Source organism: Panulirus ornatus, chromosome 48 (assembly GCF_036320965.1).
Source record: "Panulirus ornatus isolate Po-2019 chromosome 48, ASM3632096v1, whole genome shotgun sequence".
Taxonomy (NCBI): domain Eukaryota; kingdom Metazoa; phylum Arthropoda; class Malacostraca; order Decapoda; family Palinuridae; genus Panulirus; species Panulirus ornatus.
Window position 1 is genome coordinate 23,646,033 of NC_092271.1, and position 17,515 is coordinate 23,663,547.

At 36.0% G+C, this 17,515-nt stretch overlaps 1 protein-coding gene across 1 annotated transcript in view; it reads right to left on the minus strand.

Annotated features, from left to right (window-relative positions):
• LOC139763994 (uncharacterized) overlaps positions 1 to 17,085 on the minus strand; it is a 42,087-nt gene extending 25,002 nt beyond the window's left edge. The window contains exons 1-9 of the mRNA XM_071690467.1: positions 16,986 to 17,085; positions 13,995 to 15,853; positions 12,209 to 12,344; positions 11,474 to 11,635; positions 9,452 to 9,601; positions 8,445 to 8,570; positions 7,361 to 7,470; positions 4,190 to 4,360; positions 904 to 1,075 (exon numbers count right to left, since the gene is read on the minus strand). Coding sequence (XP_071546568.1) covers positions 904 to 1,075; positions 4,190 to 4,360; positions 7,361 to 7,470; positions 8,445 to 8,570; positions 9,452 to 9,601; positions 11,474 to 11,635; positions 12,209 to 12,344; positions 13,995 to 15,842 — 2,875 coding nt within the window. The 5' untranslated portion in view covers positions 15,843 to 15,853; positions 16,986 to 17,085. The remainder of the gene's footprint in view (positions 1 to 903; positions 1,076 to 4,189; positions 4,361 to 7,360; positions 7,471 to 8,444; positions 8,571 to 9,451; positions 9,602 to 11,473; positions 11,636 to 12,208; positions 12,345 to 13,994; positions 15,854 to 16,985) is intronic.
• Between the last annotated feature and the right edge of the window lie 430 nt (positions 17,086 to 17,515).

Consider the following 17,515-nt stretch of genomic DNA (forward strand, 5'->3'; position numbering starts at 1 on the left):
CATGCTCTCACATACAAGAGTACACTATATATTCATAACAGTCTGTTTTCCTGGTGCTACCTTGCTGAAGCAGGGGGTAGCAATGCTGTTTCCTTTGGGGCAGAGAAGCACTAGGAATGGATGAAGGCATGCAAGTATGAATATGCAAATGTGTGTATATGTCTTTGTATGTATATGCATATGTTGATAAGTATGTATATGTATATGTGTATGTAAGGGCATCTATATGTAGATATGCATATGTGAGGGGATGGGCCATTCTTTGTCCGTTTCCTGGCGCTACCTCGCTGACACGGGAAACAGCGATCAAGTATAATAAATAGAAAATATAAACAAAGTCATTTCCTCATGGTGATGCTGGTTTTAGATTTACTATTTACAACTCTATAAAGCAATCATTAATAAAAATGCATTTAAAAAACAAAGTATAATAAATAATATCATGACAACAAATTTATAATCATTACTAACATTTAAACACAAAAAACTCCCTTGTAATGATGATGGTGGCTACTGATTAAATATAAGGTGCATATTTCATATCATCATATAGCAATCATTTACAAATGAATGCATTAAAAAATGAAAACAAAAAAGTGTCACAAATTCAAAATCATTGTAAACATTTATTCCCTCGTTCTAGCACATACTTCAACAAAGTCACTGTAATGGGAATGCTGGTATAACATTTACTGTATGGCATATACAGTATTCAGAGCAATCATTTGCATACAAACATATGCAAAAAAATAAAAAAATAAAAAACAGCATCTCACAAATATAATAATCACGAATATGCATGCAAGACTGACTTTTCTTAATATTCTTTTTTACAAAAGATTACATACTTCATCAAAACTGAAAAAAAATATGTATTCACAATAAATATTTTAAACTGCATACCAGGTTTCCAATTTTTGTTCACTGGAGATCTTATAGCAGTTGATGGTGTGACAGGAGATGTGATAGGGTGAGTTTTCTGAACGCCTAATGTCCTTATTGACACTGAAGTCTGAGGAGAAACACTCTTAGTACCCAAGCTAGATTCTCTTTCCTTCTTCAGACTCAGTGGCACCTGTGGAATAATAAAGATGAGGAAATTTCACAAGTCATGTATATAAAGCCTGGAAGTTGAAGGGGAAACTCTTGCTTTTTGTTGCTATACATGCCAAGTGAAAATAAAGTCAAACACAGGTTGAGTATCCCTTACCCAAAATCCCTGAGACAAGTGTTCTAAGGCTTGAATCATTTTGGATTTTGGAATATTTGCATATACACAACGAGTTATCTTGTGGATGGGACCTAAATCTACACCCAAAATCCATTCATGTTTCATATAAACCTTATACAAACAGCCTAAAGATAATTCGGATAGAAACAAAGTTTGTGTAACAATGAACCATCAGAAAACTAAGGTGTCCCAACCTCAGCCACCCATGTGGACAATTTGTGGTTGTTTGGCATCACCTTCATTCCTGACTCTGAATTTATATGCTATTGATAAGCAATCATTTTCTTACACATTCACACTTAAGTACTTAACAGTAAAAAAAATATGAAATACCATTAATACAATAAAAAAATAATGTTTTGGGTAACTAAGCAGTACAGTAGCATCAGCTGAATACTTGTATCAAAATGTTGCTGGTCATGTTACACTCAAACAAGGCATTTTAGGTGGAGATGAAATTCAGACCACATGAAAATAATATTTTGTACTTGTCAAAAAAAAAAAATATCTCTTCACTAAAGAAGATAAACGCAGCAAACAAATACAAGAACTACATAAGGCCAGAGAAACTTGAGGGGGAGAATACATCTCTGTTGACATCATCATGGGAAGGAACATCAAAGGAAATTGAGGGATCAGGAAGAGGGTCCTCTAAGGATGAGGAGACATTCTGCTGGATGAATCTTTTAAATGTTTCCTCCAGAGTCTTCTGCCTCATTAACAATGGTTTTTGTCTAGAAGTCTCTCTTTGATTTAATAACTTCAATTTTATAAATTCACATTATTTCTTACTCTCTTATGAATGCACACTGCTCTAGTCTGAAGCTTCAATAAGTCCATCATACATTTTCACCACATCATCAATAGGCACTTTTTCTGCAGTGTCAACAAAGTCATCTTCTTCATCTCTTTTATCACAATCACCTTGATTCAGAAACATTTCAGCTGTTTCACTGTTACCCATAGGGGTATCTACAGGCCTTTATGACATTTTTCAACAAGATCTTTGTACCACAGAGCAAATAATAAGCAATAAACACAGTAAGTAATGCACATAGGTCTGGCGGTGACAATGGTTTATAACAAACTGGCACTAACAGAGCATAAGAGCCAAGCATGGGCAAGTGAGGTCAAGTGTGGAATTTTCCAATTGTAATGTCATGTCATTTCTCAAAAAGTTTCAGATTTTGGATTTCCAGATTAGGAAAGGTCAACCTGTAGTAAAATTACATGAACAGGAAAAGTGACATAAGGTGAAATCTGTGTAGCATACCCTGGAGGTAAGGCATAGTCTCGAATAATAAATATGCTTCACATCATACACACAAGTCTGGGTATACAGAAGCACAGATCTAACAAAGAAAACCTTAAAAAATCTAATACTAAATAGAAGTCCAATGACATCAAACATATCAAAAAAAAAAGATACACCATATGATCCTCTTAATATGTGACTTATAAACATTTACTTTTCTTCCGGTATTACAAACTTTCAAATATTAGACATCTACTTCATCCATGTCTTCACCAAGCTTGCACATATCAACGACACAATGACCAGCAAGGTCTTGTTTCATCTTAATATTTCTACTTTCATTCTTTTTGTGGGTGTAAAGGTGCAAACTACACCATTTAATTGTAAATAAGTATACAGGTACATGTATGTGCAAGAAGAATGTTATATGTGAATGAAATAAAGTAATATATGCATCAAGGTTATCCCTGGGGATAGGGGATTAAGAATACTTCCCACGTATTCCCTGCGTGTCGTAGAAGGCGACTAAAAGAGGAGGGAGCGGGGGGCTGGAAATCCTCCCCTCTCGTTTTTTTTTTTTTTTTTTTTTATTTTCCAAGGGAAGGAGCAGAGAATTGGGCCGGGTGGGGGTGTTCCCTCAAAGGCCCGGTCCTCTGTTCTTGATGCTACCTCGCTGGCGCAGGAAATGGCGAATAGTTTGAAAGAAAAAGATGCATCAAGGTGATGCACAACAAATTGTTACATGTTCTCATTATACTCAAGAGTCCAGCTAGTGGTCAAGCATCCAAGACTGAGGTTGGGAGGTAAAAGACTATTCTGCTACATCCCAAACTCAGTCTGATGGGTCCTTATCTTACCACGATACATGAGCAATGTAAAGGGGTATCACAGAAGGTTCCATTGGATCCTAAACTTAGCCTGATGTGGTTCAATTGGTTCATTAGAGGCTGAATTTCAATACCCTTTAGTCTATCATAACAGGATTTCCCCTGTACTCTGTTATTTCCCAAAAAGACTGATAAAATGATGTTTCACCTGTGCTTAGTATGAGCTATGAAATGGCATATGTTGCTCTTCCACACAGGAAACCAGGTTCACTGTAGAAACTAGTTCCATCCTGCAATGGTCAGGAGTAAAGGTAACTACAACTTGTTGACTCCTCCTTGCTCTTCCTCAGAGTTGCTAGGATTAACAATACTGTACTTACCGTAACAGGTCTAAGCGCTTAGCTTATTCCATTTATCCACAACTGGGATTTCTTTTTGTCTTTTTTATCAAGTTCCTCATTACAGCCTCAAGCTGTTCCATCTCTGCATTTCAAGAGCCATTCCCTAATGACAATGTTAAATTGGTTTAGAAACTGAAAGATTAAAAGTAAATCTTCTTTTAGTCTGCACTTTTCCATTATAGACAAGTTTAGAGCCTCTACCTTTCCTTGTGACTCAGCTCTCTTATTTCAGATACCACAATATGGCAGTAAGTGTGCCCAAGATGTATGTGTCCTAAGAGTTTTAATTGTACTTACAAAGTACTATTCCTATGAATTGTAAAATCTTACATGCATATTAGTGTAATACACTGTATAAGCGTATATGACAATCAAAATTTAAAACCTACTTCAATTATAACATGCTAAATATTACAATGTAAGCCTCTCACAAGAAACAGTTTCCAAATTAATAAATAATATGAAATAAACTTACAATAGGAGTTATCTTCATTCTAGCTCGTTTTACTGGCTGTTCACCTGGATTTTTTGGAGGTCTTCCCCTTCCTCTTTTCCTTGGTATCTGCACTTCTGCCTCAGGTGGGACTTCCGGTGCTGGCTTAGGTACAACAGCAGGAATTGCAGTGGCATTTGTTATGCTAGATTTCTGTAAAGAGAATGTAAAATTTACTCTATGTTATCAGAGGAAATTTCATAGTTAAAAGAACCTAATCAAAATTATCTGACCAATATTTCATACATATTTTCTGCTATGCAGCAAGCACACTAACTCAAACTCCATTCCACACACCATGACCTTATTTATCATTGCAGACTTCTCCATCAAATATGTACTCCTGTAACACAAACTTGGCTTTCTCTCTTTCTATGCTCACTCATCCAACTTGAGTACATCCTTTTCAGTCTATCTAATGAGACCCATTCTTTTTGTAAGTTCATACCACTTCATTGTACCATCTTTAAACATATCACACAGTGCCATTAAAATACTTTATCTCCTGATTTCCACACTCCCAACTCTAGCCAATCTTCAAATTCTGTGAAATTCTGAAAAAAGTAATTACCACTGCAAGAAAACTAATGGTAATTCTATTGAATGAGACTCAAGAACCAGCATACAATATAACATGGTGCAACACTACTTCCAGAATCTGATACACTTTGAGTTCAAAGACTATATGCACCAATTACAAAGCAAGTGGATAAAGTATCACTTAACCCCTGTCCATCTGTGAACTCATGTATTTATCCTAACTAGGGCTATATAGTTTGAGTTATCAGCTCTTATACTTATCAACAGAATAAAGTGAAACTATGCAAATTTTCTGCCTACACACTGGAGTTGTGTATGTGGCATTATGGTAACCATAAACTAATTTACAGAAACATTACAATGATTTGAACCAGTTATTTCTGTTCATCTGCATCATCAAGTACTGTCCTGTATAATAAAAAAAATTTGTAATCATCTCATTTAATATTTAACAATAGAGTAAACTGATACTCTTCAGGTTTTGTACATACATACTGAAGACGTACAGGTGAAAATATAGAGGCCATTAATGAATTTCACAAAAATCATCATATGTGAAAGTCAAGTAATTTTTCAGCTACATTGTTTAATACAGTAATTTTACCATGTAATGAACTCCTCTCAGTCGTCCCCAGATTAAAGTAACATCTGATGATTTGTTATAGACATACTGATTATGTGCATGTTACATTTTCATGGCTAGAACTTGAATTATACAAGAGTACATTAACAATTATATTTTCACCCACACCTCGAGGTCTTCTGCTACTGAGATATCAGTGGCCAACATTGAGAATGATTAAAATCCTCCCAAACAGATGGTGGGAGGAAATGAATCCATCACATTTTCATTCTCAATGATTTGGAGCAAATTATAAACCATCCTAGCCATATTCCACACCATTACAACCACATTCCCACCCCTCTGGATCTGTTCTTCATGTTCAATTCTTCATACTATGATTACATCAACTCCCCACCTATTGGTTCACCTAACAACACATTTATAAATGTATCCTAACTCCAACTCCTCCTTGAGCTTCCATCACTAAATGTCAAATCTAGTATCTCAGTAGCAATGACCATATTATATTAACCTAAAAAAATTATCATTTGACTTTCTACGAGAAAATTACTGCCTCTCCTCAAGTAATGCTATCTCTACCGAGTATGTACCAGTGGTTTTTGACTATCTGTTCTTCTAACCCATGATTCATCCATTCACGATCAGAAGCAATTTGGTCAAGTGACCCGGCACAATGAACTTGGAAATACTCATCTTCCAACTCCAATTCATTGCATATATGTTATTCCTGAGGTAAAGCATTCTAAAGGAAGTGCAGCAAACCCTCCTCTTCTTCAACTGATAGGTCTTTCCAGTCTCTAACCAAAAGCATCAGTACCAACTTCTGTCAAAATACCTTTCCTCTACTTTTCACTCCTATGACACTATGACAGTCTATCCAAATAAAAAGGCAACTGTTTTTGGCTCTCATTTCTCCTCTAATTCCACCTTAAATGACTAACATTGCCACATTTCTTGTTGCACATTTTAGTAACCCTATGTCTACCCCTGTAATCTTTCTTCATTCATGCCAAAAAAGCAGCTCTCTCCCTTAGCACAAGTGTGAATAAGATGACATCCATTCTGGTGTTTTCAATAAATTTGCTTTCTAACACTGCACCCATGTTAATTAACTCAGTTTTCCAAAACTGTCACAAACTGACACTACTGTTAATAATGTCTAGTTTTTAATTTCACTGTCTATGAAATCCATGTTTGATATCATCAAAAGAGATTATCATCTGGATCACTACAGACCTCAATGCTATAAAGCAAATGCTGCTGATATCATCTGCAGTTCGTAGTTTAATGAAAATTCTTCCTAACACCATTACTGAAGGGCATCTGGAGAATTCATGCATACATGTAGTGTAAGAGGGTTTAAGGTACCTTATGCTAACATCACACATATGCTAAAATTCCATTCCAGGAGTGAAAACATTAATCACTGATCTAAGTAAGGTCCCCCTATGCAGCATCATAAATTCACAGAAGTATGGTTGAAGGATTAAGCAACTACCTTAAACTACATCGTACTAAAATCAACTATCTTAACATCCACCACTATCTTATCCAAATCAGTTTCTTCATATCTATATCATATTAGAATGAAACTATTTCAAGAATGGCAACAATAAAAAGGGGTATCCTACTTCCTGTTTCATGGAAAGTTTGTACAACTTCAACTTAGATATCATTAAAAAGCAATGTGAAAGGCAAACACTCATTAACACTGAGTAAGACCTTGACATCATAAGTAAATTAGGTGCAACTATTACTGCAAACACTCATTAACACTGAGCAAGACCTTGTCATCATGAGGAAATTATGTGCAACAGTTACTGCTATTTCATTGTTAGGTTTATACAACTAAGATTCCTTATGGGTTATAATGTGAAACTTTCCTTTTTTTTATTTCCATGGGTTCAAGAAGTAAGACAGCTACATCCCAAATTTGTATGAAAGTCTGAAACTGAAAAACAACGTACCAAATGTTATATTTCAAATTCAACCTTTCTTAACAAACAAAACTTTACATCATAACTTACCACATATTTTGAAGCATGACGAATCTGTTCATATTCATTGCTGACACCTAATGGTTCTTTTATCCATGTGAAGTGTTCTAAAGAAATATCTGTAATGCTATTTCGGCTCACTGAAAAAGAGAAAAAATTATGAATTCAATTTTTCACAGTTGGGAAGGAGGAAGAGTGAGTTTGGATGGGGAAACAATGAATGTGAAAGGTGGGAGAAGAATTCCAAACTTATCCTTCTGCACCCATCTCAAAATCTTTTCATAATGTGGCATCCTTTATTTTCCTACCACTACCTGAATACCATAATTTTTGCTCAGTAGATCAAGATTCCAATTTCCTCCTAGAATCAGTACTTGAGATATCAAACCCTTCTGTCTATGAACCCATCAACAGAACAGCAGAAACAAACCTACCTGGCATGGCCAGCCTTAGCCATGACAGTCCACACCTCAGCCATGCTGAACCATGCTACAGCCCATGCAAAGGCCTACATATCAACTCTAATGCTTGCTACATAGGAAGCTTCCTATGCACCATCCTAAACACATTCCTCTGCACCTCTCATGACTCACACATACTTCATATTGATATTTTCCTTGGCCTTGGTGCCCCTTCCAACTCTGAATATTAGATTACATAAAACAAAAAAATAACAACTGGTATAATCACCTAATTCAGAGTTATACAAGATCTGTAAACTGTAAATGCTATAATGTACAATAATCACAGTCAAGAGCATATGAGTATACTGTCAACTTTGAGACTACGTGGACACAGGCATTTAAAAAATTTGAATCGCTGGTTTATAATACCAAATAATGTATCTTAGGCATAAAAGGAAAATAAATGCAAGAAAGTTTCAATTATTGAAGTATAACTCATTTATGTTTCACTGCTCTTCATAAAGAATACCATAAAACAGTTCAATATACATCAAGATAACAGATGATAAAACAAAAAGAATAATGTTTAAACTTGTTAAAGAATAGCATCCTGATGGTATTCAGTAAATAATCGATATACAATACCATCAACAGTTTTTATTTCATAAAATTCTACTCTGGCAAAAGTAAATGAAACAAAAACTACTTACGATGGTCTTCAATTTCCACTTTTGAACGCAGTTTCTTGCCATTAGGTGCATAATAATAAATATCAGCTCTGGCTCCACCTTTGTTTGGATCAACAGTTGCACGAAACACAATCTCACGCTTCCATCCTTATGAAATAAAGGCATGATTTTCTGTCTTTTCTAACAAATAAAAAAATTTATATTTTCAAATATAATACATATGAATCACATGTGCATCATTCCCAACAAAGTTTTATCATATTATCTGTAACTCACTACTATCTCACACAATGCCACAAACATCACCACAAAAGCCATAAACAAACTAAATGACCTCAGAACACTTACAAGCACCAATTTCAGACAAGAAATAAGCTGTGCCTTAGTGTGATGAGCACAGCTTGCTGAAGATTTCCTTATCCATGAATTTCAATGCACATCACACATACAGCCACAACTAGAATAAGCTCAAGTTTGGTTACACACCAAAAAAACAACACAAAAAACTGAATGAGAAAATCCAGTGTAAAACAACAGAGATGGTACCAGAATCAAAATAGCTGAATTACGAGGAAAGGCTAGATGCCTTAATTTTGCCTACCTTGGAAGAGAAAAAGGTCAGGGGCAACCTGATCACTACCCTTAAGTCTTTAAAACAGACTGATGATGTACACAGTGAAAAGTTCTTCAAGAGATGTAGGGATAGTAAACCAGAGGATATAACATAAAATTAAGCAAGAAACTTGCTAAGAAAGATGTAAAAAAATACTTTTACAGCATAAGAGAGGTGGATTAATGGAATAAAATGACTAATGACAAGGCTAAGGCAAGGGGCATAAAGAAATCTAAGAACTTATCGGACAGATGAGAAAATTCAAGAGGTGGAGCCCCACGAGTGTAAAACTCTCCCATCGTCCAGCCAGTACAATTAGGCACTTTCACTCTCACACAAACAGTAATAATAATGGGGAGGGAGATGGCAAAAAATAAATCAATAGCAAAAAAGAAAACACTATGGGAAATGTCACCTTTTTTAAATGCCTTCATGCACTCATCCAGATTTACAGAACTTTTACTGCTTCTCTTAGGTCGAGGGTTGCGTATCACTGAAGACCCCTGAGGCTGTTGTGTTTGTGATTTTTGACCAGGTGTTGACAGGGAGCCCTTACTAAGAGGAGCTGAAACAAGAATTAGTTCACAAATTTCAAGATCATGATCATACTGTGGACCTATATGTTAAAATCCAAATGTTCCCAAGGTGTTATATACAATAACACTAAACTTTTTCTATTTATGCCTCCTTGCTGTAAAAAGAGGGCATACAAGTTATAACATAAATGACTAACACAATTCTAATCTAAATAACTATTTACCTATTCATTACACACAAATTACACTTCTCTAATTAGTGTTACTATATAACAAGGAACATAATTTTAAATCTCAACCTCCTAGCTCTGCTAGCTCTTCTTTATTTAGTACTAATACCTAACAAGGAACAAGACAATCTTAAACCTCACCCCTAAAGCCCCACTAATATCTCAGACATTTGACAGGTTTTACATCTAATAGGAGTTACATACTCCTAAATCAGATTTACAGAGCATTCTAAATTCTTTTATCTGTAATATAAGTTCATCAAAGCCCCGCTTAATGTATTTTTGTTTTAAAGTAGTTCGGATATCAGGGTACTAAGTCAGTTAAGGTAGTGCATAATCTGGTTTAACTTCGCTGATTAAAACTGTTCAGGAACTAGTGGCAAATGAATTTTTAAAGGAAAACAAATGAGGATCTCAGAAGAAAAATTAATTAGAATTTCAGTCAGCATAACAAATTATTCTAGAGGGTGAATAAGAGTAGAAGAAAGGTATGTGTAGGAAGTGAAAGAATACCAGGCAAGTCTGAGAGAATGGATTCTATTTGTTGGAAGTGTCTCTTGCCATCACCACCAACTCCAACAACCCTCTACACACCACTTATTTTCTAAAAGATTTAAAGTATTTTTCTCATACAGTTGTGTGTGTATGGGGATAGGTTCATTAATCAATTATATTTGTGATGAATAAGAAAGCATAGTCCATATCTATGTATCTTTGATGAGTCCTAAAGGTGTCGTGAAAAACAATAAAAATATGAAGAAAATCGTTCTAACCATTAAAAATGTGAAGAACATCATTCTAACCCTGTCAGTACAAAAATTTGTCATATTAATTTCCTGCAGGCATTTAATTTGCATGTTTCTTCTGTGATGATGTATTTTGTTTAGAGGGTGAATGTTGTGTGTTGCATGTGATGCCCAAAATAGTTGTTGTTTTGTTGAGTTGGGGGTGATTCGGGTATAAAAACCCATTTTCCCCTATATCAAAACCACTTAAGGACCTCTTTATAGATAATTAGCAAACCATCACACATCAGAATTTCCTTAAAAGTATTCATTCTTTACAAAGAACAATGAATTTAGATATCACAATCAGGACTGGTATAATGTCAAACATATTTCTTGAGTATGCCATTATTCCATTCCATACTGATACAAACCTAAACCTGTCCCTATCATAAACATTGTCACTTATCTGTTTCCTCCATTCTGACCCTTTTTCACCAGTGCATAAAGATAATATACTCCCACAGAGACACTTTTAGCTCGGATTTGCTTAAGTATACATGATTATTTCCATCTTATAAAACTCTGAATTCAATACTAAGCCATGAAACTACAGCTACAAGTCTCCAAACAAACGATCCCCACACTGCTTAATCACAAGCATTTTGACAGACTGACTCAGTGTGCTACATTACCAGTGCATCATTAAAGCAATGGGAGGAAGTTCTTTTAGTACAGGACAATATGACTAACCAGCATCAACATTATTCCATCATTACAGAAGACAGAGTTTTTCCTTGTGCTTGATTTATGATTTGATGACTTTGAGAATAGATATGGCCATCCCATTCCTATAATGGCTTTCAGACAGTCAATTCTGTCTGTATGGAAATGGCATGTCACTACAGCTCAGGATAACCACAGCAGTAATGCTTTTTGAACTCACCTTTAACACCCAAGTCATGAGAATTTTGGCCGGGCTCCAAACTACTAGCTCGTGAGCTACCAGGCAAAGAAATACAGTCCTTTTGATCTTCGGGATCCACAGAGTCAGTCTCACTTGAAGCAACAATATCACTTGTACTCTTGTCCTTACCCTTTGCTGGCTCTACAACAGAAAAAGAAATTCGTAGCAACTAAAAAGATCATTAATAGACAACACCCCTAGCTTATCTGAAGCAGACTTTATAATGTTGATTATGTGGGGTTTCCAGATTAGCATGGAGGATATTGTAACACTCAGAAAGTTCATGTAATTACTGGGCTGAATTCCAGTGTTTTGAATTCAAACTTAGGGAAGCAAATGACTTTTAGAGAGAGATGCAGGGAGAAATTGTGTTTTTGCACCACTGAAGTTAATTAGGTTACTGGTTCTCCATTCTAAGATATTGCATAGGTTTTAAGAGAGGAAATATACTCAGTATGAGAAACAGAATGATTAACTTATAGAAGAACCAAAGGTGAGTCACATAGGAGAGAAGGTCAACAGTCAACTTCGTGGATACCTTTGTGGAGTCTTCGGGGGTCTTCACCCCCCTAGGATGGGATAAGCCCAGGCTGCTGGATTGATCAAAAAGATGGAAATGGGCAAAACAGGCAAGCAAGGATCAGAGCTAGCTCAGAGGGACACTTAGTAGTATCTAACTACACTAAGAATTATCAACCAACTGAAGCAAAGTACCAAGACTATCTTCATCCTCAGAATCTGTGTACACATCCTCTACTCTCACTGGAACCCGTCCTGAGGTACGACCTGCTGCTGCTGCTGGTCCAATTTTTACTGATGTTGATAATTCACCATCTAATGCACTTGATTTCTGAAATATAAATACATATAAATAGATAAATACATAAAACAGTGGACAGAGGAGAAAGAATACTTCCCACATATTCCCTGCATGTCATAAAAGGTGAACTAAAAGGGGAGGGAGCAGGGGGCTGGAAATCCTCCCCTCCAGTTTTTACTTTTCGAAAAGAGGGAACAGTGAAGCAGACCAAGTCAGTACTTTCCCTCTTAGGCTCAATCCTCTCTTCTTAATTCTACCTTGCTAATGCAGGGAAACAGCAAATATGAAAAAAAAAAAAAAAAAGCACCAGAAAAACAGACAAAAAGGCCACATTCATTCACACTTACTCACTAGCTGTCATGTGTAATGCACCAAAACCACAATTCCCTATCCACATCCAGGCCCCACAGACCCTGGACGTTTCACATGCCCTGGTTCAGTCCACTTACAGCATGTCCACCCCGGTACACCATATCATTCCAATTCACTCTATTCCCTATGCCCCTCTCACCCTCAAAGGCTTGGTTCTCTGTTCTTAATGCCACCTCGCTAAAGTGGGAAATGGCAAATATGTATGAAAAAACTTAGCTGGCCCTGATAAATGAACAACGGGTAATACCTAAACTCTTTGAAAATTCACATACATTCTTCTACTACTACTAATGCAAACTAGTGACATCAACCCTAAGCCTGGAACACAAGCATACCTCTGCCCATGCTACTAAATGCCCATTACCATAAAGCATTACTACATCAGATGCTCCACCTACACTCAATGGTATCATCAACACTGCACAACAATGTCCACCATAAAAAGACTGCTCAGAGCATTGGATATGCAACAACCACTCACACAGTAACTTCTAAAACCACCTCAATGCCAACACAAACATTCAATAAACAATAGGACAAACTACTTAACAACCCCATAATACAATGTTCATTCACATAGTCCCAATCCTAAGAAACCAAACTTACACCCAGCTCCACACTCACCTTTCTACAGCTACACAACCATAGTCCAAGATGGACCAACAAGGAAAAGGTGAAAGACTCCTTACACTTATCTACCAAACATATCATTCTCCAATACCAATGACAACCTATCATTTCTGACTCTCGAGCCTCCTCTCACCACATATCAATTCCAACAAATCTACTCAGTTTTGTACTCTTTCATCTGGGAGACCATGCTTCATACACATGACAGACGATCAGAACTACTATATCAATCATAGAGCATTTACTGAGGAAGTAGTACAGTGAAAAGGACCAGGTTTCCTCAGTACATACATAGACTGGAGAACATATAAATATAATGCAGGCAAGCCACAGACTAGGGAAGAGAACAATCTTTGAAGAATAATGTAACTCAAAAATATGAATAACTCTGAGTGGTAGACATCAAAACTGGGGACAAGGAAACTTTCATGAGAAACAGCATTAAATTAATGATATGGTACAAAAAGGAAAACAAGATCAATCTATGCATGTACCACCCAAAATATTTGTTATTAATTATAATCATCATACACCAACTAAGACACCAGAATGAAATAAAAGAAAATGACAATCTATGTGAATCAAGACTAGTATGCAAGTCACAAAATTCAGCTTAAAAGGTCATTGTACATAGAGACTTTTTTGTATTAAGAATAATCTGACCGCCAAAATACATACCTCATTATCCATGGTGTTTTCAGTATCAGAGTCTGTGCAGCAGGGTTCTCCCATTCTTTTTGGTGTCATGGTGTCTCGCGACTCAGATTCTATGGTATCAGTATCTGGTTCGTTAACCAAAACATTCATGCTTGGATCTTTTCCCAAAATTTTTATGTCTCCGGAAATTTGATGATCTTTTTCCAACAATTTTATGCCTTTTTCTTCATCTATATTACTTGCTTTTCCTCTCCTTATAACTTCAGAATTTCTATCATTTTCTTCACCTATAATATTACCTTTATTTTCTCCTTCCACAACTTTAGCATCTCTATCTTCCCTTTTATCTTTACCCTCTACATTCTCAGATTCCTTCTTTTCTTCAGCTTCAGTATCTACAGTTTTCTCCTTCACTGAAACTGAATCACTTCCCTCTTTTCCTACACCTCCACTTTCTTGATCTTCCTCTTTCTTTGACATCTCTTTATCTTCATTTTTTCTCTTATCAGTAGCATCTGAATCATTATTTTCTCTTTTGACTAAAAGGTCATTATTTACTCTTTTCACTAAAAGTTCAGTACTCTTATTTACCTCTTTTTCTAAAGTCTGAAGATCTTTACTTTCCCCCCTGCCTTTGTTCTCTTTTCTTTTTAAAGTTTCAAGCTCTTTCCTTTCATCTTTGCCAAAAGATTTCCTTTCTTCATCCTTAACATTAACTTTGGAAAGTTTGTCTTTTCTTGCTGCCCCCCCTGCTTCAAAATCAGATTTGCTGCTATCATAGTCTTTATTCTTATGTTCTTCATTTTCCTCCCTCTTATCAAAAGATTTCTCTCCGTCTCCTTCTTTGTTTCCTTTGAATTTATCTTCTATCAATTGTGGCTCCTCTTTCTTCCAGTCATCTACTTTCTTACAGTCTTCGGCTTTCTCCTTTTCACTATTCCCCATGTTTGAATCTTTCTCCAGTGATATATCCTTTTCATTTTCCTTTTCACTGTCAATACCATCCTCCAGAGAATCTTTGCTTGCTTCGTCAAGTATATCGTTGTTGTCGTTGCCTTCACTGTTCATACTTTCATCATCATCATCATCATCATCATCATCATCATCATCCAAAACAAAACCTTTCTTGGCTTCTGTATCTAAATGAAATTTTTTCTTATTAGTATCTATCATATCTTCATTATGTACTGGAAATGGGTACCTATCCACTTCTGCACCATCTTTACTATCACTCTCTTCATCATAGTCAAGGCTAGAACCACTTTTATTCAATTCATCATCATCATCATCATCATCAATGTTGTTATCCTCATCCTCATTATCTTCATCATCATCATCATCATCATCATCATCATCATCATCATCATCTTCACTTCCTTCTAAATTTTCACGACTGGAATGGCTGACATTCATATCATCACCTCCATCATCCTCATCATCATCCTCATCCTCCTCCTCCTCCTCCTCCTCATCATCATCATCATCATCATCATCATCATCACCAAAATGATCTCCTGCACCTTGATCAGTGAGCTGCAAAATTTTATCCTCTGTCTCCTCTTCAGAACAATCACTCTCTTCATCTGAAGACAGATAATCTCTCGGGGGAGTGACAGTCAATCTCTTCTCCGTACTTGTGGGTGCTGAGACCTCCGGCTTCATGGGCACTGCCTCCTCTTCACTATCATCGAAGTCTGAAGAAGCACTTACAACGGGTGGCTTTGAGGGTGGTGGTTCACCATTGCTGTCATTTACAGTTATCGGTGCCATGGCTCTGAATGTCATGGGAGAAGGAGGTTCATCATCGCTGTCATCCTCTGAGTCAAATATACTGGGAATTCTTGTTACTGGTCGGTTGCCCTCAGCCATGGTCAAAGGTTCTGGAGATGAGATTAGTAAGTTTTTAAAATTAATCAAAACCTAAGACTCTATCATCATTTGGAATAAATACCAATTTTAATATACAATAGCAGAATTTAAAATCTAACTTGCAGTTTAAGTTTACAATTTCCGGCAACAAAGAAACTAAAGAATATATTATTGAAAGACCATTTGTATTAAATAATATTTATGAGTGTCAATAAACAGATACTGAGAAACTATGTGATAACAGTTAACTAATGTTGGTTACAAACCATACTTTTAAAATCAAGCCCAATAAATCTGTGAATGTAAACCATTATATTTCACAATATATTTTTTCCTTAAGCATTTTACAGATAATATACAGAACTCCATAAAAGATGCTGTTTAGATTACAATACTGCTACTGTGTGATCAGACCAGACTTATCATTTATGACACAGGGCATAAAAATTGTAGTTGATTAACTAGCCTTTAATTCTGGCATAGGCATTCAAAATAATGTCAATCAAAAATTCTAACATCAGGCATATGAATAATTACTAAAGAAACCACAACCTATCGTTATAATACAAAATCAATATAATCCTAATATGTTAAAGTTACATAGCACATAATACAACATCAAACTCCCCATGAAAACCTTTCTCAAAATATCACAAGGCCGTATGCCTATTAATCTCTTCCACTATAACTAGATTTTCCCTGATTTTCATAGCCCTCTCCACTATCGTCTCATTTATAATTGTAATATAATTCATTATCCTCACAGCTTCACAATGCCCTTTTAAATCTATTAACTACCAGTAGTCAATTGATACACTTTTCATCCACTTCCATGAGCTACTCAATGGATACTTCCACATTCTTGATACGGTTTTTGCTTCAAATATTCAAGTTAACAGATGTTAAACCTTAATGGGCACAAACATCATTATCAATTGACAATGAAAATGTTTATTTGTCACTGCCACGACCACATGGCCTCTGGCACCACGAATATCGCCCTATAATCAACAATGTTCAGAACATCAATTCTAAGGCTTTCCCATGGATATAGAAACGATGATTCACACTGAATACCAGCATACCAACATGCCTAATCGATATACCCAAATCCTCTGTCCACTAAAGATTGGGAAATCTTACTACAGTGATGGAAATGACGGTATATATCAATATTCAGAAGCCACTTGCTTGAGAGTTTACTACAGACACACAAACAACATGCCCACCATCACTTCGCTCCATTGCATTGAGAGAAGCTTCCTAGAACCCCTTTGTAATTATTCCCTTAAAATAATCCAATTGGCTTATTCCCTATACATAAAGACCTATTCCATTACCATTACAATGTACATGTGGAATCTAAGGTTACGCTTCAATCACGCGTTTAAATCACACTGGCATTTATATACAAATTGTAATCTTCAAAACTAACTATCCTGATATTTGGTAGGGCCTTTCTCTGTTGTGTTTGTCCAAGCACACCATGTTATTGTGTGTGGACATAATAGCCTTATTATAATGGTTGACACCGCCTCACTGCCTTTTCCTTTAAAGTTGTCGAAGGTTGACTTTATTTTCTGCGCCAGTGAAGTCTGTCAATAACTAGGAGAGAAATAGCCATGATAACTTTTTCTCTTTTTTGACACGAGTGATGAGTTTATATATATATT